General features: G+C 39.7%; 1 protein-coding gene across 1 annotated transcript; it reads left to right on the forward strand.

Annotated features, from left to right (window-relative positions):
* The first annotated feature begins 997 nt into the window (after window positions 1–997).
* Window positions 998–22,657, forward strand: PI15 (peptidase inhibitor 15). The gene is made up of 6 exons (XM_038128295.1): window positions 998–1,314; window positions 1,854–2,191; window positions 17,464–17,582; window positions 17,810–17,942; window positions 18,108–18,223; window positions 22,018–22,657. Exons 2-6 carry the CDS (start codon window positions 1,919–1,921, stop codon window positions 22,151–22,153), a joined length of 777 nt encoding a protein of 258 aa, XP_037984223.1. The 5' UTR covers window positions 998–1,314; window positions 1,854–1,918; the 3' UTR covers window positions 22,154–22,657.
* Window positions 22,658–24,460: the final 1,803 nt, after the last annotated feature.

Genomic DNA, 24,460 nt, shown 5'->3' on the forward strand with positions numbered 1-24,460 from the left:
GTTTGGGTTAGGCCACACAGCAAGAGAGCAGCAGAGCCAAAAGGAGAGCGTGAGTGTTGGCTTCCAGCCCTGCGCTCCAACTACTGGACTGCACTTCCTTAATACTTAAATCCCATATTGCTTCTCTAACAGAGCTACTGACACTTTTGAGCACTCATAAATTTTGGTGTAACATCAAATCTGTTATGTGTCTCTCTCCTAGCTCTTTTATGATGTCACAAACCAGTGTAATGGCACTTTTAAGGGCCTCATTTCACCGGCTGCCCCAGGTCGCCCAGCCCTGGTGGGGGGTCAGCCTGACATTGTGTAGCTCCCATACTCTGTCCCCAGTACACAATTGCTGGCTGCTGCTGCTTCTCTGCTCGCTTTCGTCATGGCCTCAGCGTTATGCCCTTAGCTCTGCTGTGTGAGTGGCTGGACCATTCTGTGCTTAAAGAATTCCAGCTATAGGCTAGCTAATGGGAAACAGATGTCTCCCTGGCACTGCCGGCAGCTTTCGGTCCTGCCGCTCCCGTAGTTTCCCACTGGCAGACGTTCAGGTAAACTGCTTTGGGACAGCCACGGCCGCCCGGAGCTCTGCCCGTGCCTCGGAGGGCAGAGGGCGAGGGAGGAGGGGGCGAGCGGAGGGGGACCAGCCCTGGGGCAGCAGCCGTGCCGGCGATGCATGGAGCGGGGCCGCTCTCCCGGGCTGCCGCTCTGCCGCTGCCCGGCGGGGCCCGGCGACACCGCGCTGCCGGGTCGGGCCGGCCCGGGTCGGGGCACGGCGGTGCACGGGGTCCGCTTCCTGGGACCGGGACAACAAACTCAGGTTTGCAAACTCTGCGCTCCAGACTGCGCCGTGGGGGCTCGTGGAGCTGCGAGAAACAGCGCTTCCCGAGCCAGCATGATGCTCGGGAAATGAGGAAAAAAAACCAGCCACTGAGGGAAAAAAAAAGGTAGGAAATGCCGAGTAGAGAGTCTTGCACGCTGCCTCTTTGCGCTGCATCAGCCGGGGGTGTGACTGAGTCCCCGCAGCACCCACCCTCTGGGGTGCCACCCAATGGCTGCCGTGGGCTCGGCACAGCCCCTCCCGCCCGCCTGGGCTGAGCGGGACCCGCCGGGACACTGCCCGGACTGGCTCGCACAGGCTGTAAGATATAAAGGCTGTCAGCAGCTCCTCTGGCCAGAAGCTTCATAACCAGCACAGTTTTGTTCTTTGGGGGGGTTGTAATAAGAGACACTTCTTCACAAAGGTTCATATCATCACATAGGAGAGTGCTATATATACTGGGAGAACAATAGACTCTGTTCTTTTTTTCTTGGTATTATCCAGAGGTAAGCCATTCAGTTCCATAAGTTTGCTTTGCATGCAGTTTTATCAATGCTCATCACACTTGGTGAACTTAAGATTTGAATGCTATTTCTAAGATGTCCTGCTTTCATGCTGTATATGTTTTCTTTTGCCTACTGGTTTATCTCTGCCACATTGTGTCAAAACACTCCATGCCTATGGGGTAGGCATAGACTGGGATGGATTTTCAGTGGAAAACATGATGTGAGTTTTGCAATCTCCCTATTTAAGATCTACAGTGTGGTTTATTGACTGATCGAGTGTGATAGCACGGTCACTATTTCAGGAATACTACTAGCTCTGACCATGTACTTCATAATGAGACTTCATTTGGTGTGTTGTAGTAAGACCATAATCACTTAATACAGTTATTGAAAATTGCTCAGCAGCACGTGTTCTGCCTGGTTTGTTTTTATGATTGAGCTGACAAACAGAATGATTTTTCTGGTCACAGCCTGCTTATTCACTTTGTCTTGCTACACAGATCTACAGAATCACATCTTTGGTATCCTCTCTTCTACAGATTTGCTTTCTGCTGCCCTGACTTAAAGCAGAGTACCTCTGTGGCCTGTCTCCTTTGGCCCCAAAATGACAGTAATTGCTGCAATCAGTTGTTCTCTCTTATTTTCCGTTCTCTGTGAAACAAGTGCATTAGTGTTACCCAACTCCACTGACCTATTCCTGTCAGACAATAATTTCACTGACATCAAGACGGCTTTGGCAGCTCATCTGGACTCTGCAAAAATTCCCAAAGCCAGGAGGAAGCGCTACATTTCACAGAATGACATGATTGCCATTCTTGATTATCATAATCAAGTCAGAGGCAAAGTCTTCCCACCTGCTTCCAACATGGAATATATGGTAAGTGAACTGTTTATTTCAGAGTAAAACAAACTGTAAATCAGTGATCTGATTTTCTTAAAGAAATTGTAAAGGTTTAGTTAACTAAATAATTTTTTTTAATCTATTATTGCTTACTAAAATGTTCTGTCCTTACGTTTTTCAAGCTGCATTAACTTCAGCAAGCAAAAGCTGAATACTGAACTCTGAACCTCCTACTTGCCCTGCTCAATTTTCATTTCCATGTGTAGTCCCAATGAAATAAGTGAAGTGGTGAGTTAACTGCTTGTTGGCCTGAAGAGTAGTATGTGATCACATGCAAATCAAAATGTTTAAAGTGCTGATCATTAGCCCCATTGTGTTTGTGGAGTACACTGAAAGTCATTGCCCTGATGTGGGCAAAAAGACACCCAATGAACCTTTCTAATTTATTTCACACATATTATGTATGGAAGCAATATGGTAAGACTGTTGGCAAAGTAATTCATCTGATGCACTGTTTGTCTCCTGTTCATGTGTTTTTCTTACTGCATGTTGTTTGTGTACACCTAATACCTTTATCTTTCCATCAAATGCAATGCTGCTTTTTAAGGTTTTTCAAGTATGTAGGATTTCAGTGTGCTCCAAAAAAAGTATGTGGCAGGCACATTTTCTCCTTATTGGAAAATACTTATAGGAAATATCTGTTCCTGCAGGTATGGTAGAAGTTACACATTCACTGTGATCTCATACTGCTTTAGCACTACTGACTAAAGCAGTATTTGCTACTTCATATTCCAGCTTTGCATACATGCATAATGTGGGCCTCTAATATTAAACACAGGTTGTCCAACAATTTTTTTTTATGTTGTAATTAAGGTATTCACAATGTTTTGACAGTACAGACAAGTTGTGTCAGCACCATAATAAGTGCTTAAAGAAACCGTTTCTCATATGACAGCAGACAGTTAATAGGTTTGAGAAACAGGACACCATCAGCTTGACATAAAAAGAGGATATCAGTAGTAACAGCTCCTCCTTTGTAGCAGCTAATGACTAACAATTTGGACATGTTTCTATCACAGATGTTACCTAAATCTGGATTTTGTCATATAATCTGTTCAGCATATCCCAGAAGCACCTCAGAATGCTGAGCGCTCTCAGAATATTGCAGGATGAAGACCATAGGCTGAGTTTGAAGTCTGGTTAAGTGGAAAGGTCAGAGACAGAAAAGCCAAAGCGGTCAGAAGTCAAGCTCAGTCATCATTTTCATTGCTATGCTCTCCACTGATGTTTCCTTTGATTCTGTATAAATAAACTTTGTTGTAATGTCTGAGGGAATGGCAGCCTACCATACCCTTCCTTGGCTTGTGTGTTTTAGAAATGTGCTCCTGCAGTTTGCTTAAGTGAAGCCAGCACCCTGTCCTATTCCCAAGGGTTTTGTAAGTGCAGTGTTCTTAGCCTGTTCAGTAAAGAACCCTCGTAAATAGAAAGCAAGCTTCCTGGATTTTAATGAACTCCTATACATAAAATGCCAAGATTTTATCTATATTGGTGGGTATTCTGCTGCAGCTTTGCTGCAGCATAGATACAAAATCAAGACTGAAGTCATGCTCTTTACAGCTGTTCTTTTGCTGTTCTTTTCATTGCCTTTCTTACTATTGCTTTTGCCAGTAGCAACCAGCCATAGGATGTACATGTGTTCCTGGCAGCATCAGCCCCAACAGTAGTCTCAAGTGCAAGGACTGAAGGCTTTCTTTTACATTTGGTTTTCCAGTCTGAAAGTACTTTGTGACTTCATGCTGCACAATTCAGATCAGCACCTCTAGCTATGTACGTAATGAACCAGAGTGCAACTTGAGCATGAATCTCCAAGTGGCAGCCACTCTTCTGCCACCAATTCTCTTTCAATATTGTCTAAGTTCTGTGTGTGTCCCATATAACTACAGAGCGAAAACTGCTCGGTGAGCAACATCACACATAGTGTGCTCTGCCATCTGCATTGTGGTTATGGCACCATCTGTGAAACTTCTTACCTCTCTGACTACAGAAGGATTTTGGTAGGGAGGTCTGGAAGATGACACAGTGCTGTAAGCCATACTGGAAACACCATTATCAGTAACTGAGTTTGCTTTGTCCATTCTTTGGTCTCTGAATAATTTCAGTGTATAGTGCAGCATCTGTTGTGTCTACAGGGACATGAGGTTGCTGCTGTTATATAAAAAAAGATGTTATGTTTCTCAGTACTTATTTTCATAAATAAGACAACAAACACATTGTCATTTACAACAGACAACGTGCATTTTTACTTGAAAGAACCTTAAAGAGTGTGTGTTCCTTTCCTGAATACTATGGAAAAGTTCTGGGGTAGTGAAGAAAATGGCCTATCCCATTTTCCCTAACAATGACTAAAACGAATGTCACATGTTAGAGAGCTGGAATTGCTTACAGATGCAGTAGATTGTGGAAATCTTTTTAAGTGTGTTGAAACAGAGAAAAACGAAGGCACTTTGAAGCACTAGAAGAATATATTTTTTCATCTTTTCTGTGTTCACTGTCATACTAAATTGTGTTTTGTTGTTTTTTCCTAATTCTTTTAGGAGCTGTTCTTCTCATTAATTACTGTATCACATTCTCACTTCTGTGCAGTTCCACTTGCTTTTTTTTTCCATCTCCCTGGTGGAAATAAAACCCCTTTAGGGTTTGGTTGCATGGTTTGGTTCTTGTGATTCCAGTTCTCCACACCCAACCTTTTTTGGGGCTTTTCTACTTGACACATTCTGTTCCTCTCCCTGATTCACTCTGCTTCTTGTGTGTTCAGTGCAGTTACAGATACTTGACACTCCTTGGGCGTTATTCTCTCTGCCCTTACTGCCTAGAATGTTTATCTACTGTATGACTTTGGATGAGAGGTCTGGAAGAGCAGCTTTAAATGCACATGGGTTAGGCAGGGGAAGTTCAGATAAGCACAGCTGAGAAGTGTTCTAGTTCTCTTTGGAAGAGGTGAGTCTGAGTGTTGCCCCAGCCTGTGGTTGCGTGCAGCACCCCACAAAAGCAGACAGCTGGGAAGTCAAACATGGTGGGCGGCATTGTATCAGTCCCCAGTGAAAGAAACTGGTGTGTCTAGTGCCAGTTACACTTTGGTAAGTCTTTCTGTTGGGACACTGGCACCCAATGTGTTAGATTTTAAAGTAGTCCTCCTTTTGGTTCTGGTTCTGGAGGTACCGATGCCTTCAACTGGAAGTTTTTCTACAGGTACAAATCTAGTCAGTGTATATGTGAAGGAAAATATAATAAAACAAGAGCTTCCAGGCCTGTAATGCAGAGTTGGTGAGTCTTTTTTTAAAATTTGGACCATTTTCTTCCTCATCCTGAGAAACTCTTTGCTTGTGCTTTAAAAGCTGAGGGCATACCTGCAGAAAGAAAGATGACACCATATTTCTGGCCTGACAAAGGGTCAAAATCATCTACTTGTCTTTGCATATTTTCTGTGGAGAAAGCAGAAAGATTCCATAAAATTCATGATTCAGAAAAAGTGAGGTGTAGAGTTGCCAGCAGCTGTCTAGTGTGAACAGTATGAACATCTGTAGTTCCAGCGGAAGCATGTGAACGAAAAATCCATTTTTCTGAATGCTAATTCTGTACTATAGAGAACTGTGTTACCTTTCTGGAACATTTCAGCTACTTGGTAGGCCAGTAAATATTTGCAAGATATTGCTGAAATTTGAGTCTCGTAAAAAGTCTTTTAATATGCATTGGTACTATCTTTAGGCTTCCAAAACATTCATTAATGAAATATCTGTTCCTATGAGGATCAGAAGTTATTTTTACCTTTCCTTCAGTCATCCCCACTTGAGGCCAGTTTCTTCAAAGTCTGTATGGTCTTTGTTGTATCCCACATCACTGTGTTTGTGCAAAAGCTGGTTGAGCAGGTGCTTATGTACAGACATGCTCTTTACAGCTTTGCATGCAGAAGCAGTAACTGATATAAGTGGGCCTCGATGAGCACTGAACACCATCCTCCATGATATTCCCATGCAAAATGGGAAAATCTCTTTTGTTTAAGAGTTCTCTAAGGTGATCTGAATAACTTGTTGAAGAGCCATAGCAAAGGCAAGTCATGAGTAGTTTCACTGCTGGCTCTGCAAGGATGAGTCCTGAGCCCAGTATGGATCAACATAGTTATTAGTGGACTGGCAGTAGCATGTCTGATGTATAATAGAGGGGGCAGGATTGAATACTCAAAAACATGTTTGTGGAATGCTGGCTGAAGATTTTAAGTGCAAAAAGTGCCCTATATAAACTCGAGCCTGCTGATGTACCAAAGATGTTCAGACACAGTTTCAATTCTTTTTTGTTCAGTAAGTGCACATTTATATTGGGGAATGTCTGCCCCTGGTTGGATTTTGTCACTTTGACTCACCTTGTAGAACTCAAAGTAGTAAAAGATTTCCAGACTAGCCTGAAATGAGTTAGTTTAGCTACCCAGGAGTTATTCTGTGTTTCTTATGAGCTGATGGCACGGGAACTGGAGGAGAATGGAGAATTTCAGCATATGAATTTCTAGTAAATCCACATAAAAGACCATAATAGACTAAACAAAGGAAACAACCTATTGTTGTAGAAGAAAAGCAGTTGTGTTCAAAAAGGAGCTCCTGTAGTCCTGTGAAGGAGTCCACGTGTGTTGTGTTGGAAATAGGTACGCTCTGCGTGGCCCAGGAATGACTCTCTTTGCCAAGGTGATGTATATGGATACTTCCTGTCCCAGAAAATTTGCAGGTAACTTCCAAAGCCAGGTCAGAGAAGCAAGGTATAACCCAGTTAGAGCTCACAAATGCAAATAACTTCCTTATTATTTCACTTCTAAGTTTGAAAGTCTTGATAAAATTCTTCTGCTGTCAAGGTGATCTTAAAAATATTCTGTGAATATGCAGTAAGTGATAGGTAAGACAAAGTCAGAAAAACCCCAGCAAACCTACTTCAGGTTTTCCAAAGTTCTGCTTAATCCTGAAAGCCTTTTGTATGGACATAGAAAGAGTGAGTTAGGTTTTCTCTCAAATTCAATAGCATTTCTGATAAATAAACTTCTCAATCTGTTTACCTATTTTTATTTTTTTTACTGCTTTCATTGTGGATCCTTACAGACCATTCTAAATCTTTAAGGACATTTTGTTCTTGAGTCATTTGCCCTGGCTTATTTACATGGTCCCACTGAAATCATACATGTCTGTGAGTAAGGATTGCAGTGCTAGTTCCTTCAAGATTTATGTCTAATGAGTTGGATAGAGTCTCTTAATTCATGTACTTTATCCGTGGCCTGTTGCAGGACTTCCTCCTGCATTACTTACATATGGTTTTCATCTTGTCTACTCTTGAACACATATAGTGATGCTGCCTCAGTCACATCTCTTGGCAAATATTTTACCTTAGGAATAGAAATTATTTCCAAATGTCTAACCTAAATATTTCCCTCTAAAGCTCAGATAATTAATCTTTATATGCATTTTTAAACTGCCAATAGAATTACTGTCCTTTTTCATTTCAAAAAAATACCCTTTACATATTTACTGACTGTTTTCTTGGCATTAAGATGTATATTATCTTTCCTCAATTTGCATGTGCATGTCATTAGGATACTTCTGCATATTGGATCAAATTACAGTTGCACTCCATTTACAGTTCCTTGGGTAAATTACTGAACAAGACCCTTAGATGTCAAAGAAGATTAGGCCCATCATTTTAACTGTGCATGTCTAACTCCCATAATGCAATGAAGATTTGACAGAGGAAGTTACTGGCAGCATACTTTTCCCATTCAGTAGCCCTGTTCCCTTAAATCCTGTATACAGAGTGAAGTTTGAAATAAAGTAACCAGATGATGACTCAGGGTGCAAAGTTCTTGATATGCTTTTCATCATGCTAGAGCACAAAATAAATGCAAGTGCAGTCCACCTTAGTCTTCAGGCAGATGACAGCTCAAGATACCTGGAGGTTTGCCAGTGGGGGCCTCCTGTCCCAGTCTGCCATGGCTTTTAGCTTGCTCTATGCTGGGAATTCACAAGTGAGGTAAGAACACATGAGAAGAGGTATAGTGGTGGAATGTGTTCACTGGTTCCAGTTTCTGCCTCCACTTGATTTTCTGTTCAGCTAATTAAGTATGTCCCTTCTGCCTAGTACCATAACCCAGAACCAGGAATGTCTGAAGATCATGGGCAAATGAATTCTGGAATAGTAATCCTCTCAGAAAATTAAAATAATATGGAGGGAACTGATGTGGTTCACATGGTTACAGTTAATGGCGTCTGTCTGCATCACAGCCTGGAAAGGAAGCACTTGTTTCACAGCAACAGCAACTTGGCCTTTTTCTGCAGGGGAGGCACAACATGGCAACTGACAGACAGAAAGCAGGAGTAAATGGAGCTTACTTTCTGCTGATTTTGGCATAATAGACTTACCTAGCTCTCTTTTGCCTCACGGGTGAGTTTAGCCACTTACATATTTCCTAGTGCACCAGCGTCAACAATGCAGCACTGAGCTACTTGGCTATCGCTGACATGTAGGGTGTTGCCCATTTTTTCCTGCAGTTTCATTGACAGAAAGCTAGGAAAGCCTGTTCAGTCTCAGTAACTGGTGTTCATCTAGGGTCAAATCCAAGTGGATGTTACTGATAAGAAGTACAAAAGCCATCTGTTATGTTCAGTGTGAATGATAGAAGACCTGTTCAAGAGGTGAATGGAAAAGACCCTTCCTTGAAAGTACTCCTTGAAAACTCTAAAGAACTTCCCCAAAAATGCTGTTGATAAATTTTGTGGAAAAGAATGACTGTGTTAAACATGCTTTAGTACTAGAGCTCTGTTCCAAAGTTTTATGCATAGCAATTTTAAAACATCCATCTTGATAGTGTTTTTGAAAAGAATATTTACATTATTTAAATTTAGTATTAGTAGAAAGCCTTCTAGGAGTTTAAACAAACAAAAACAACTTAGTAAAGTCTCAGATACAAAAGCAGCCTGCCCAGAGGCCTCAGAATTAGACATTCCTTTATTATTAAATGTAGCACCTCTTGAACTTCTTGGCTAAAAACAGAGACAGGGCATTTTTCACAAGAATCTTGATCCAAAGTACACAATACTTGGTTTCATACATGAATGGAGATGATAGTAACCTTAAACCTCTCAACGTTTTTGTCCTCTTTCTCTACCTAAGAAGATAAATACTCTATCATAGGTCTGGGAAAATGTGTATCCTAGAGGCAGCAAATGATGGAAGCCCCAGGATGGCCCCTTGTTTGCTTTTTGTGCACAGAACCTTCAGCTCAGGCTCCTCCATGTATGAAGGCATCTGCAGGTGCCCTGGGATGGGGTTTGAGGTCTATCTAAACAAAACTGAGATTTAACTGGTTTTGCACATCTATGTATCTGTCAGTGATATCTTTTAATCTGTATCAAGAGAAAGAATCTTAAATTTAGCTTTATTTTTCTGAGAATGAAGAACTATTGTTCTTATTCTTTATTCTGCAGAAAGAGGAAGCTTCTATATGTTTTCTTTTAAGTCATGCTGTCATATCTTTCAGCTAGAGCTATTTAGAAAATAGTAAGTATTTTCTTTGAAAACTTTTAAAGAAATTAAGAACATTTTTCCCTTTGATGGAAAGCTTCAGTAGTTAATAACAAAGAAAAGCAGAATTTATATTTTTTCTGTATGCAAGAGAAATTAAACACCACAAAATAAATATATTTTCATTCACATTTTGTGTTTATAAGAAAATACAGTTTTTTCTGATCATATTTAAAATGAAAGTGGTCAGACATATTCCTTTTCAGACTTCTGACCAATTGTCAGGGTGACATGGAGCTAGAGTTTGGTCATTTTTTTTACCACTTCTAAGATAAGCTGTTGCCAATTAAAATATGCCTTGCAGTAGGTTAGAAAAGCACTGAATATTTTAAGATATATAGCTGTGATATTTAACTTTTCCAAAAGCTAAACAAATAATAGCATATCAGAGAAGCTCATTGTTATTAAATCTGACAGGATACCAATTTTCTTTATTTCTTATTTTCTGAAAGCCTGATGCCAAACATGAAAGGAAGTTCAGACAACCTATAAAAGAAAAAAAATTGACTACTAACAGCGGTGAAGCTTCAAATGATAGCACTTTGTGTTTGCACCACATAGACACCCAGGAATATAAACTTCTATGTAAAACACAGACTTGAATTTTCATAAGAAAAGTATTTCTGAAAATGAGGTTTCTTGGGAATACATCTGGTGATGCCTGGATTAAGCCAGACCTTCTAATACTGAGCTCTTCAGAAGTGTGACTCAGATGTTTGGAGGTTTGTATATATGAGAGTAAATTTACTATAAAACATTTCACAGTTTTACTTTGAGTTGCAGTGGATTGTTGGACAAGCAGCTTGATGTATTAACCCTCCGTTTATTTGCAGAAGAATGACATACAGAGCTGTGATTCCCATCAAGATGTTTTTCTCTAGAGGGTAGAGTGGAAATTTTCTGTGTAAACTTTCTAATTATTACCTAATGCATGTGGGAAAGTACCTGCATGTGTGGTAGGGACCAATTACAATATACATACAAAAATTCTAACAGGTGGCAGTTGAGATAAAAAAAAAACAAAAACATATTCTTATAGAGAGAGAGTCTTAAAGTCCAAATGATCTCAGAGCCTAAATAAATATATAAAATTTGCCACATCTCTCTGTAAGTTCCAATGAGCTCATATGTTTTCATCACACAGTATGTGTTGAAAAAAGTGGGAGCAAAAAGACGAGGCTCTGTCAGTCATTCTGCTGTAAAAGCATGCAGGCAGAAGGGCTATTGGGTTGTTTTATTAAGCTTTTTGCCAGATTTAGGGTAGTGGACGTGGTGGGAGGTCCTACAGAAAGTTTCTAAACTTGAAAATGCTACATGTCTGACTATATGAAAGAGAAGGGGGAGCAAAGGACTCCTGTGTGCCCTGCGTGCTGCTGTGGGATTTGAGACAGCCGCCGCACGCGCAAGTGGTGCAAGCGGTGCAAGGCTGAGTGACCCATGAGGACAGGACCTGTGTGTTGGAGGGTAGCAGCCTCCATCTGCTAATCCACTCTGGGACTTGCACGAGCAGCTGTGGAATGCAGCTGCACAGATGGACTGGACATGTTGGATTTCATCCCTTGGCTTCACGGTGTTTTGATCACAGGAAGAAATTGCTTGAGTCAAGGTTTTCTTCTTTCTCGCTTGCTGCCATTCTGGAAGTAAGAGCTTTTGATCTTCAACTAGGCAAACAAAGAGAAGCAGGGAGCTACTGGAGAGTAAAATAATATGTTTGAGGTGGAAAGGCTAATTTTGTAACTGATCATTGCTAAAAGAAGGTCATACTGGCCATCTTTCTGAGATGCCTAAGGATTGCTGTAGATCTGTTTGTGTCAAATAACAATCTGAATATCACTAATATGAATCCACAGTAAACATATGAAAAACAGGATGCCAAGACTGGGAAAAAAATTGCCACTTTTTATTTGCTTTAAAATCTAGCAGTGTTGTCATGCAACTCTCTTCAAATTGCATATCCCAGTATTTCATTTGCCATCTCTTCATGTAACTGCACTTGTGTAAAGAAGCTGTTGCAGAAGGGAGTTAAAATAGTGAACTTCACCTGTTTGCTCTGGATTTGTGTTCACATCTATACCCAGTGTTTGTCACTACAGCTGTTCAGTTGGTGGCAGCCAGCTGAGGGTCTGGTCACACTACAGCTGTTCTGGCACTATGGGCAGCAGCCCTGACTCAGGGAATTCCTAGGAAGATAGTGAGTGACCAGGGTATGTATGTTTTGCTTAAAGTACTTGTTTTACCTTTGGGAAATATGTGTAGTATTATCTTAGTTGATATGTTACTTAAAAAAAACCACAACAAACAGACCAAACACAAACAATGAGGCACTGAGGGTTGCTGCTGGTGTTTAATATCCAGAGCAATGCTCTGCTGAAGTTCTCTTGTGCTCTTTTGCAAGTTAGGAAGGCTTCCCAGTTACTGGCAATAGAAATGCACTGGGAAAGATTAAAGATCATGATGGCAAAAGAAGAATTAAACACAGGTTTGGATTGCTTGAGTGTTTTACAATGATCATTAGCACAGTCCTTACGTTACCAGGTAAAAACATATCTTTATGGACTCCACAATTAGCCCACATCTTCTATCTCACAATCTGTCTGCTGTCAGGGAAGGAGCATGCCTACTTACCAGATTTTTTTTTGTATTTTCTTTGTGACAATGAGGGCTGTAAATTTAAGTGTTTCTGTAAACCTCCAGTTTACCCACAGATATCCACACAGAATGGGAACATACTGTATGGCTTTGTATTCTGTTCCTTTTGAATTTAGATCACAAATTCTTGCTATCTGTTGCCATTAATAATAATTTCAGAGTACTTGCGGAGATGAGGAGAGGTCATTGTCATTTGAATGATTAGGTTTGTCTCCTAAGACGTTTGTTGAGAAGAATGTCAAGAAAAAGTTGCTCCATTTAAATGATTGAGGACTACAACTCTGCCTGCAATGAAAATGACCAGAACCATGTTTCTAAGTTCAAGTGATAGTTAAAAGTTGTTATGTACGCAATTCTTCAAATTAAAACATAGGTATCAAAGTAGGAAGGGAACAGCCAATTATTTTTCAACAAATATCATTAACAGATCATTGTAATATTGTAGTTGTTTCTTTTCTTTTTCATCATCAGAATGTTTATTCAGCTTCACCATTGTTTTAATATGTAAGAACATAGTTGTGACTAGGACCTCCAGTTCCAACCAAGCACAAAAGGACAACTACATCCTTTTTAAATGGAAATTATCTAAGAACAACTGAGAGATAGCTATAGGAACAGCTATAAAAAGGAAATATATGAGGGAACTGTGACCCACGATACTAAAAGGCTTTCCTTGGTGAAGGAAGCCCACTTTTTGCATTTCAAGAAATTTCATTAAACATGAAATAGATTTTGTTTTACACTCTATTGCTTATTACACATTGTGGGGATTAAATATTTTACTATTTGTTTACAAAGGGAAACAAGCAAAATCTAGGATGAAATTCTGGCTCACTGGCAAAATTCCTGCTGATTTTATTAGTGCTAAGATTTTACTCCTAACTCTCAGCAAGCACATGCTGTGTGAGTGCAGAGAACACCCCAGAGCTGCCTCATGAGGTGGTCTCAGATGTTAAAACTCCCCATGTAGAAACACTGTCCTGTTCCTTGTGTTCAGACCTCTTGACAATTTTGAAGTGAAATGTAGTTTGGAAGAGTTGTTTTGCAGGGAGCAGTACAGAGAGCACAGTAAGAGAGCTTTCTAGGAAAATAATCTTTGGCTCAAGAAAGGAAAATAAATTGGCCAAAGGATGTTCATTTCAAGTTGTCAGTGGAAGTGTGGTGACAGGCTTTAACTCTATTGTGGCTCAGTTAGACCCAGTTGAGAAGTGGGAAGGTTTCCATGTTGGACCAAATCAGTGATCTGGAGTTTGGGGGGCATCTTTATACTGTATAGAAGGTGTCTTCTTCCTCAACTACTTGCAACCTAGCAAGTGAAGATTAGCTGTCCCCAGAGAGTGGATGATCATATTTTAGCACTGGGAGTTTGCATGATCAGCATTTCAGGATGAGTCACCTTCTTAGATCTTAACCCACTGAGTATGGAAATCTTTTTTCTTTTTCTCTTTTACAATTTTGTGTTCATGTCAGGCATCTTTATTGGATGTGTTTAATAGGAACACTGCATTGCCCATATTTCAGCTTGTAATTTTGTTCATACTCTGTTTCTTTTAAATTCTTTGCTAACTAGCTTGAGCTTTTCAATTTCTCTTTACACAGAAACTGTCCCTCTCACTTTCAAGTTACTTCAGTTTCTTTTTAGGATGTATTTGCATTTCTTGGTATGCTATTTATCTATGTACACATAATGAAGCCACATGGCTTTAAAATCCAAATGTCTTTGCTTTGTTCTCTTACATGTCCAAAACAGGGGTCTGAACTCTGATAAAAGTTAGTACAACTGTGGACTCAGGATCAGACTTTCTTTGAAAGGGTTAACTAATGTCACAGTCTCTTACAATATTTTGGGTCATTATGAGATAATATTTTTCACTTTCAGCCTATATTAATTGTTTGCCTTTATATAGAAGCACAGAATGGTTTGGGTTGGACAGAATCTTAAAGATCATCCAGTTCAAAGCCTCCTACCATGGGAAGGAACTAGACCAGTTTGCTCACAGCTTCATCCAGCCTTTAACACTTCCAGGGATGGGGCATCCCTAACTTCTTTGGGCAACCTGTTTCATTGCCTCATCAGCCTCGCACCAAAGAATTTCTTCCTAATATCCAATCTAAACCTAGCCTCCTTCAGCTTTAAGCCAATTCTCTCTTCTCCTATCACTTGATCCCAGTGCAAAAGGTCTTTCTCCAGCTATTTTGTAGGTTCACTTCAGGTGCTGAAAGACTCTATAAGGTCTCCCTTATGTATTCTCTTCTTCTGGTGATCATCTACAGCTATTCTCTAGAAGGACTGAGACCACCTTTTCATCTGATAAAAAATGAAGTAAATAAGGAAGGTGAGGCAATCAACTTCTCCCATGAAACACAAGTGATTTACATAGCAGTAGGGGAACTCTGTAGAGGCTTTTCACCAGCCTGCTAATGAAGGAATGGAGGAAATGTAAAGATTCTGCATATGCACCCCTCCCCCTTATCCCTTACTCAGTAGTTATTTTCCTTGTCCTTGTTTCTATTTTTTTATGTTTGCCAGAAATTTTATCTGTCCAGAGAGGGATCAAGAGTGAATAGATAATGGAAAGCAGAGTGCACTACACATGACAAACTCGCAACATTTTAACTGAGTTAGAAACAACACCTCAAAACTTTACCAATCCAGTGCTGCAGATGATTCCTGATAACCAGAAATGAAGCTGAGGAGAAGAAAAAGTGAACTAGAAATGCCCTTGCCATCCAAGGCAGGGACTGTGCCTTTCTTAGAGAGTGTTAATAGTGAAAACCTACTCCATTCTTCACATTTTTTTCAAACACCTAACGTGCTATTTTGCGAGGCAGTTCAGTACACAAAAATGTGCTGGGTGGAAGTCAGGATGTTGGCGCTCTTTGTGCGAATACAGTGCACGTTTAGATTACTGCGGGAGTGCAGACAGGTCACTTGGGAGCAAGCACGCAAACCTCATGTTCAGCCTCCTGGCAGGAGCACTTGTGCCAGGAGCGTGATTAATCCCAGCAAAGAGGGTGTTTATGGGGTGTCACAGTCCTGGCAGAGCAGCCCCTTATGGATGCACACCAGGCAGCTGTGTTTGGACCCACGTGCTGGATCCGTGAGCTCCTCTGCTCCCCTGGGCCTGGGCAGGCTCCAAACGCTGGCTGTGGCCCCAGCCTCTCAGGCACACTCCCCAGGCACTCTTTTATGTTTGTACCTACTTTTTTAGCCCTCTTTTTGGGAGCACTGCTGTACCACAGGCATTATAAAGGGGTTTTTATACACTGGCCACATGCAGCTAGTAAACTTAATGGCAGAGATACAAAGCAGAAGAAACGTCTATGCACAGTTTTCTTCGCCTTGGGCCTAGAGCATATCCTGGGTTTTGGATTTTTTATCTCCAACTCCTCCAAGACACTCCCATAATTTTTCAGGTCTAACTGTTCCCTGGCTTGAAGACTATTCCTTTGTAGCATGCTTCTTCTTAAGACTTCTGTCTTTTGACATTGTGCTAGCAATTTTCTTTGACTTTGTCCTGGAAAATTTTCTGAACAGGCATAAAATAAACCTTCTCTTCTTTAAGCACCACCCACTTTACCATCCCTAAGGTGGTTCCACTTGAATGGAAAATTATTTCTGTTAAGGAGTTTTCCTGGTCTCTATTGTGCTTCTTCATCTTTAATTGAGGAGGTACTTTATCCACTCCATATTTGCAAAAGCTTGGTTCAATGGCCTAGCAATTTCATAACATTTATTAAATTGTGGCCTTCTCACTTAGATAAATTTCACAAAATACTAGAGTCAGGGCATGAATTATTGTCCTAGTCAATGATCAGTCTTTTCACTCTTCAGGTTTGTGAAATCAAAACTGAATTCAGTGATAGAAATTATTATTAGCTCATAGTACAGAAAATAGTTGTGATGTGGGCCACTTTATCCTTTGATAAGTTAATTTCTGACTTTTCCTCTTATTTTATGCCTCAGAGAGCATACTCTTTATTTCATAACCACTCAAGATATATGAGTTGGTGTTTGTGTTTGAAAAGCACTGATGATCTACATAAAAAATTTTACCACATTCTGTTCTGCCTTTCTACTAGCAATTCACGACAACAATTCTGCACCTAAACACTCCAAGAAGGGTATTCCAAATATTCATGTAATTCCAGAATCTACAGCCTACTTGGGTATCCCTTAAACACTAAGATATACTAGGATTTGTGTGCACTTGTAATGTAACAGTGAGCTATTCTTTATCAGGAGTTGCAGTGGTTCTGTAGGTTCTGTTGCCAATATCTCTGTTATTTCTGAGACAAACCTGTTTTGCTGTGGAGAAAACAGCAGAGTTACAAATCAAGCATGTAATTGAGCAGGCAAAGCATATAAAGGAGACAGTGTTTAAGTTCATTTGTCATGTTCCAAACACTGGAGAACTTAAGAAGTCAAATTGTCTGTTCTTACAGACCTGGTATCTTTTTTTTTATATCAGGCAGTGAGCAATGCCAGTTCCTGTGCAGAATAAAGTAGTGAAATCCATACTGTACCTGGAAACTATCCATAGTCTTTGCCTTTGGGGAATCCCTTTCTTGACCTTGTGACTTCAAATATGAACAGCTGCCACACACATTGGCTCTGGCTACAGATACTCCTGAGGTCCTGTTTCAAATGTGTTGGGGTTTTGTGGGTTATGTAATACCTATGCTGAATTGTTCTCCCGTGTGTTCCTCTCCTTCACTTTCTATCTGAGTCCCAGCCAACATTTCACTCCTCTCCACACATGGATCTCATCAACACAGAAGGGAAAATGGTAGGAGAATGGCTGTTTGGTGAAGGGCTTTTCCAGAAAAAAAAGGGGGAGATCAGAATACTTGGCTTCCTCTAATGATATGGGCAGGAATTCTGTCCAGCAATAGGGCAAATGCTGCTCCACAGTTCTCTTAGTTCCAGATCTGATGTATCATGATAGTATATTTGTGAGTTAAGGTACTTGCTCCTTGTATTCTTCCACTATGATCATTATATGCTTTTTTTCTGTTCTACTGCTAAGGATACTTTATTTTGTCAGGTTTGGGATGAAACTCTTGCCAAATCTGCTGAGGCTTGGGCTGCTACATGCATTTGGGACCATGGTCCTTCCTATCTTTTGAGATTTTTGGGCCAGAACCTGTCTGTAAGAACTGGAAGGTAAGAGGTTACCCTACAAGGCAATTATTTTTTCAGCCTTTGAACAAGCTTTAGGAGATAGATCTTGGATGGATGCACCTGTCATCCAGTATTCCATGTCCGTATCTTTAGAATATATCTATATCTGCCGGTGTTTGTTTGGCTCAAGAATATTCTTACTTAATACTGTGACCCTGGTGATGTGAAGAGAAATCTAAAATGACATGTTTTTCTTTCTTTTTTTCCAGATATCGATCTATTCTCCAGCTGGTAAAGCCATGGTATGATGAGGTGAAGGATTATGCTTTCCCTTATCCTCAAGACTGTAACCCTAGGTGCCCGATGCGATGTTATGGACCCATGTGCACCCATTACACACAGGTTATATAAATTTACTCTATTCAAAATCTCATGTCCAAAGCTAAACTCTCCTATGATGTATTTATACCCCCCTCTCTCAAATAAATGTATGTGTAGATCTATAAATATGTATATATGTATATTCCTTTTCAATTTGGACTTCACCAATAATAAATATTTATTCAGATGGTTTGGGCCACTTCCAATCGTATAGGCTGCGCAATCCACACATGCCACAATATGAACGTCTGGGGATCGGTTTGGCGGCGAGCTGTTTACTTGGTATGCAACTATGCCCCAAAGTGAGTTGGTCTCTTTTATTTTTGTTTATTTTTATTGTTTGTGCATGTTTTGGTCCTCTCATAGGACTGCTTACTCCTTTTTCGGCAGCATGACCTCTCTTTGTGCTTTTTCTGTGGGCTGCTCCTTTGTTCAAGCTTTCCATCTGAACATACAGAAATGTATGACTTCAGTGTATGAGGAGGAAAAGGAATCATCTTGTTGGGTGTGGAACAAAACAAAAAAAGTGGTTTGCTGTTATTGTTGTTATTATTATTGTTTATTATTATTATTTTCTTCCTTCTTTGTGCTGACTTCACTTTACTTTGAATTCCTTATTTCTTCACTCTTTTATAGATAGGCATGGTGGACTAGACTTCCTCAGGTAAGCAATCTTACTGTAGGTCAGGCTCTTGATTTACTGACAGGTGGGCCTGTGCAAACCTTATGAAATTCAGTAAGGTTAAATACACCTGGATTGGGTTAATCCAAGCACAGGTACAGGCTGGGTAGAGAACGTATTGATAACAGCTCTGAGGAGAAGGACTTCTGGGTGTTTGTAGATGAAAAGCTCAATATGACTTATAAATATCAATATCATATTATCAATATGACTTATCAGGGCATGCCTACAGCCCAGAAATCCAACCATAGACTGGGCTGCATGAAGAGAGATTTGCCCAGCACATGATTCTCTTCCTCTACTTTGCTCTCCGTCTGGAGAGCTTCATCCAGTTCTGGGGTCCTTAGCACAAGAAAGACATGGACCTGTTAGAGCAGGTCCAGAGGAGAGCCACAAAGTTGATCAGGGCTAGAATACCTCATTTATGAAGGCAGACTGGGAGAGTTGGGGCTGTTCGGCCTGGAAAGAAGAAGGCTCCAGAGAGACCTTGTAGCAACCTACTGGTACCTAAAGGGGTCTTACAAGAAAGCTGAAGAGGGACTTTTCACAAGGGCATGTAGTGATAGGACAAGAGGGAATGGCCTTAGCTTAAGGTGGGTAGGTTTGGATTAGACATTAGGAAGAAATCCTTTGCTGTGGGGGTGGTGAGGCACTGGAACAGTTTACCCAGAGAGGTTGTGGACTCTCCATCCCTGGAGGTATTCAAGACCAGACAGGACAGGGTTCTGAGCAGCCTGGTCTAGTGAGAGGTTCCCTGCCTGTGGCAATGGAGTTGGAATTACTTTGTCCTTAAGGTTCCTTCCAACCCAAACCATTTTGTAATGCATTCTTTGATGCATGTTGTTGCCCACAGGATACCTTCGCTTATGACCATGCTACATAATCCATACCATAGCTTTCATATAAAGTTCATCAGCCTAAGCTCCATGTGTGCAAATCTATCTCATCTTGCCTTCCATATTAGGGTCTTTTAAAATACAGCTAACAGACACTCATAGGTGGCCGTATATCCCATAACTTGCAGAGGTCTGTGTTAGATTGAAATGCAGAAATTAATTTTCTGCCAGCATTTCCTAGACATCATCCCAAGCTTGCCTTTGGGTGTAGAATGAGTCAGTAAAGTGTGGCTCTGGAAGAACTTCAATTTGCGGTCTGGTTTGTGCCACTGTTGCAAAAGCTGCACAGACAGTGTAAGTGGCTACTTGCTCTGACTGTGTATTGGGCAAAGACACAGTTCTGTGTAGGAACCTGAATATAATAACTGAGCATGTTTTCCATAAACTCTTGGTGGCACAGGTCCATTTGTGGTAAAGAATATGCAAGAATATGTCATTACTCTAGCTGAGTAAAAATAATGAGTAAAAATAATTTTTAAGGTTTTGCAACTGAAAAAGAGATAGGATTTTGTAACAAAATTTACTTGGGGTAAAAACCACTTTTGGAAATCAAGAAGATTTCTAAGTCCTTTTGTCTTTAATATTTACTGGAAAAGGATTGTAAGAAATGAATGTGAGGGAGCAAAGATTATGCAGCAAAGACTCTATCTGACTTAGAGCTCCACAACGTGGACAAGATTAAGTCAAAGATTCTAAGATAAATATTTTATGTATCCTAATTTGAAAAAAAAAATTAAAATTATAAACTTTCTGGAACATTTATCTCATTTTCATATATAGGAATAAAATGGATTTATACATTAGGCATTTTTGGAAACTAATTTAGTGTTTGTGCATCAACTAGGGATGAATTAATGACATTTTATATTTTCTGAATCTGAAAGTCCCACAGCTTCTTGAACAGCTAACCAAAGCTGGAAGTTGCAAACTCTTTCTCTATGTGAGATATTGAGCAGACCTTTCAGTCCCAGGAATTGGAATCATGACTTTCACTTCTGCTTCTTTCAGGGCCACAAAAATTATATTGAGTAGTCTTCGCTGGATTAAGTTTGTATTTCTAGATTTAATTGAGTTAAGGACATTTGGCTTAGAGTCCTTGGGCCCACGCACAGAAGTCTCTTTGCCATTCAGTAAAGTCTATGTCCTTCTGAGTAACCAGCACATGAGAAACTTGTCTAAAGAGGAAGGGAGTGAATATCGCAGCCCCATCTGAGTTATTAAGATTGGAATTTGGCAAAGATTTAGGATTTAGAACTCCAATAATTTTCACTGGTGACATGCTGTAACATGGAAAAATATTTATGCTTCTGAAATGAGTGCAAACCCCCTGAAGTTAAGGAGGATAATTGCAGTTTAGAAAGGCCTCAGATTATCTAGCAGTCTCACACAGATCTGCCATGTGTTGCATAGAAAATGAAGCAGAAAGCAGTTTTCAGCAAACTCTGAATTTCCATATCTGTTATCAGACTAAATATATTCCCTGAGCACTTAGTCTGCCATGCTCATTTGGAAGAGAAGTAGGAATGAGCAAATTATTTGAGATTTCTACTTTCTTCCAGGGCACAATCCAGACCAAGGCTTTTGATCCAGGGTGCCTGGCTGGGAGGTGGGGAATGACAAAATGTTTCAAAAATAATTGCATTACTCACTGCTATTCCACGTCACATGCAAACTAAAGGAAAGTTCTCTGCTCTATGAGACATAACATTTAAATAAAAATCTAATTTTAACTTTCTGCCTACATCATGAGTGTTACATGATTCTTTAAAAGTCTGTGGTTTACATAAACCCCTAAAAGTCTGGATGTGTTTTTCAGATGTTCCTAGATGTTTCAGAGTTACCTCTTTTCATATGATCACTTTCCAGACTTTGTACCCCTTTATTCCTATGGTCCATTGCACACCTCTGTTCACCAAACACCCAAATTCTCCTCTCATTTGCATCTGTGAGACCTCTGGAAAAGCCCCAGTCCTGTTCCTTTTAATAGTTTTTTATCTTCTTTTTTTCTCTAATAATGAATTCAGCCTCAGAGCTTCACAATGTGAACCTAGGCTGGTGCAACCTAAGAGTAAAGTTTTGCTCAATTTGTCTTTCCATCTTCAAAGCACAAAATAACTGACAGAGAAAAACATGCTCAAGGAAAAATTGCACCATTGCTTATTTTGCTATTTTTTGTAAATATAGATCCCCAGTAAAAAATACTCTGTCATGGGATCAGAGAATCAAAAATCACTTGGTTGTAGCAAAAGCAAGAAGGCTGGGACTTCACTGAGAATAAATGATGTGGAATGGATATTGCTGGGCTGGATTCACATGGTCATTTTCCTGCTCTTTCTTGGGAATTGCTAGATCAATGTTTATAAGTAAACTACAGCAATAAACTGTCGTGTTTTTACTAACAGAGAGTTTATGGGATATCAGTGGAGATAGTAATTTTAATCACTTAAAACAAGTATGGTTGATGATTTTTCTTCCACTCTGAAATTATTAAACATTCTTGTTCATTTTTTATTTTCAGGGGGAATTGGATTGGAGAAGCACCTTATAAAGTTGGAGTTCCATGTTCAGCTTGTCCTCCAAGCTATGGAGGTTCTTGTATCGACAATCTTTGTTTCCCAGGAGTAACATCAAACTACTTATACTGGTTTAAATAAGTTAAGGTTAACATTATTTTAAAGAAAACCCACAGATGAGTAACAAGAACTTTGTGTATTGAATTTTGCACATATTATATATAGAGAGATATTGTAATAATACTCTGATATTTTCTTTTTGTATGCTTTTGTGTAATTAGCTTTCCAAGTACAGTATAATTTGGATTTAACACTTTGGGATTTAAGACTCACATTATCCCTTTCAGATTAACATTTTGTTAAAGGAGAGCAAACTCATTTTAATCTTAGCAAGTGTAGCTTCCTGAAGATTAGATTATATTGAAAGCACATCAGAAGATAGAAGATTACTTCCTGTTAAAAATAATAACTCTAGAAAGAGAAGGGTCGTTGTTTAACACTGTGCTTCAAAAATGGAGTGCGACTTGCAAAGAAACAAATTGTCCTCACACTCCCAATGGTTCCTCCTGTTTACACCTGTGCTTTCACCTGCAATGTCAGTGGGACACTGAGCAGAGGAAAACATATGTGCAAGAGAAACTGCAGGATATTACCTACCTCATGCACAGCATCAATTCATTTATGGTGTTTCAAGAGTTCAGCACATGGCTGCTGCTATCACATGTCTGTGTGCAGACAGGAATATTAGAGAGTGAGGAACCACACTGACTAAGATGCAGTGGCTGTTAACTCACGTGCCTAAAGTCTTATCTAGATAGAAGGCTGCATTGCTGTAAAAATACTGGTATAACAGCACCCCTTGATTCTACCTTCCTGTATTTCTGAACACAGTCATAGTTCTATAATGGTGCTTTGCAGGAGTATATTCATTCTTTACAGGAAGAAATATGTTGCTACAAAGCAGTATACATCAATACATGACATCCATAGTGGTTTTTACACTATAGGTTTACCAGTATATATGTTATCCTTCTGAATGAGATTCAGTAGAGAATCAGGAGAGATCAGACCCAAAAACAGGTAGGAAGATTTCTAAATGAAAGACCATAGGGATCTTTAATATTCATCAACAAATCTATATTTGTTGCAAAAATTCCAAATTTCTAAAGCATTTGCCAGTGTCCATTAAAAATATATTGCACTGTTTCCTGAAAATATCTGTGTGCATTATTAAAAACAAAATCTGCCAAAAACTTTCTGCCAAAACCTGAATGCCTTATGGGTGCCTAATAGAGACATTAAAACCAAAATATTATACATGTACTTTTCTTGAAAAACAGATTATTAAATGGAAGAGATCAAATGTCTGCCACTGTTACTAGGTCATTGAAATAGCCTTGAATTTTGGCTTTATGTTACAGGGCAGCATGTACTCCACTTTAAATGTAAGTGTTTAGTCTACTTGCACTGCTACATTTAGACCTCTGAAATGTATGAACTTTTATGAAAAGCAATACTGAGTAGAGCAAATGGAACAACAGAAGATAATTTCACTAGAGCTACATATGTATGTATCTTTATGTCACTAATTCAGTCTTTTTAGGGTATTTGAGAGGGTCTGTAACCAGGATATGAAGTAATATGCTGTTGATATAAAAAGAAAGATGAGAATTTGAATTCTGCACATTATTCTTTTTCTCCAGCAAGAAATCTGGGACAGGCTGTATAGGGTATGAAATGTAGCAGCCCCTCTCTATCTGTATTCTGATCTCTCAAAGAATGTCAGCAGCTGATCTATGGCTCTTCAGATATTTCTAGTTAGTGACACTTCTGTATCTGACAGGACAAGAACTAGACAGGCATATTGCCTTTATATATGTCCACGTTGTAAAAGGATAACTCTGTAATATTCTACTAACTTTTATTCTAACAGGTATAATATGAACATTTTTCCTTTTGTTTTCAAAGGAGTTTGGACTTGAACAGTACTCAATCAGTCAGATACTTTGGCGGAGTAAAAGCCAGTCCTGTTTTGGGAGTGAAAGACAACCTCTTTGCATGATCTGTGTACACACTGAAGTAAATGAGTGAGACAAAACTACTTGGTGGGTGACCAGCACCTCAGCCAGCACAGTTTTTGACAAAGATGCAGGTGAAAAATGCATTTTTGTTCTGCATAAGAAATCTTCTATAGAAGTAAAGACAGAACAGTTAAAGCAGTGCATCCAGCCATTTTCAGTATTTTCATTTTTGAAATACAAATAGGAAGCAGAGCATAAGAAAAAGTTCAGGTTAAGCCATGAAGCCTACAACACTAGGGGTAACAAATGACTATGCACTTTGAAACTTGCAACTTGTGTGTTGTATGGTACACTTTCCAAACAGGACTAGACATTGTAAATTAATTTATAATTCTTTAATTCAGCTGAAATTATTGTCACGGGTATA

The sequence above is a fragment of the Motacilla alba genome, chromosome 2 (genome assembly GCF_015832195.1).
Source record: "Motacilla alba alba isolate MOTALB_02 chromosome 2, Motacilla_alba_V1.0_pri, whole genome shotgun sequence".
In the NCBI taxonomy this organism is placed as follows: Eukaryota; Metazoa; Chordata; class Aves; order Passeriformes; family Motacillidae; genus Motacilla; species Motacilla alba.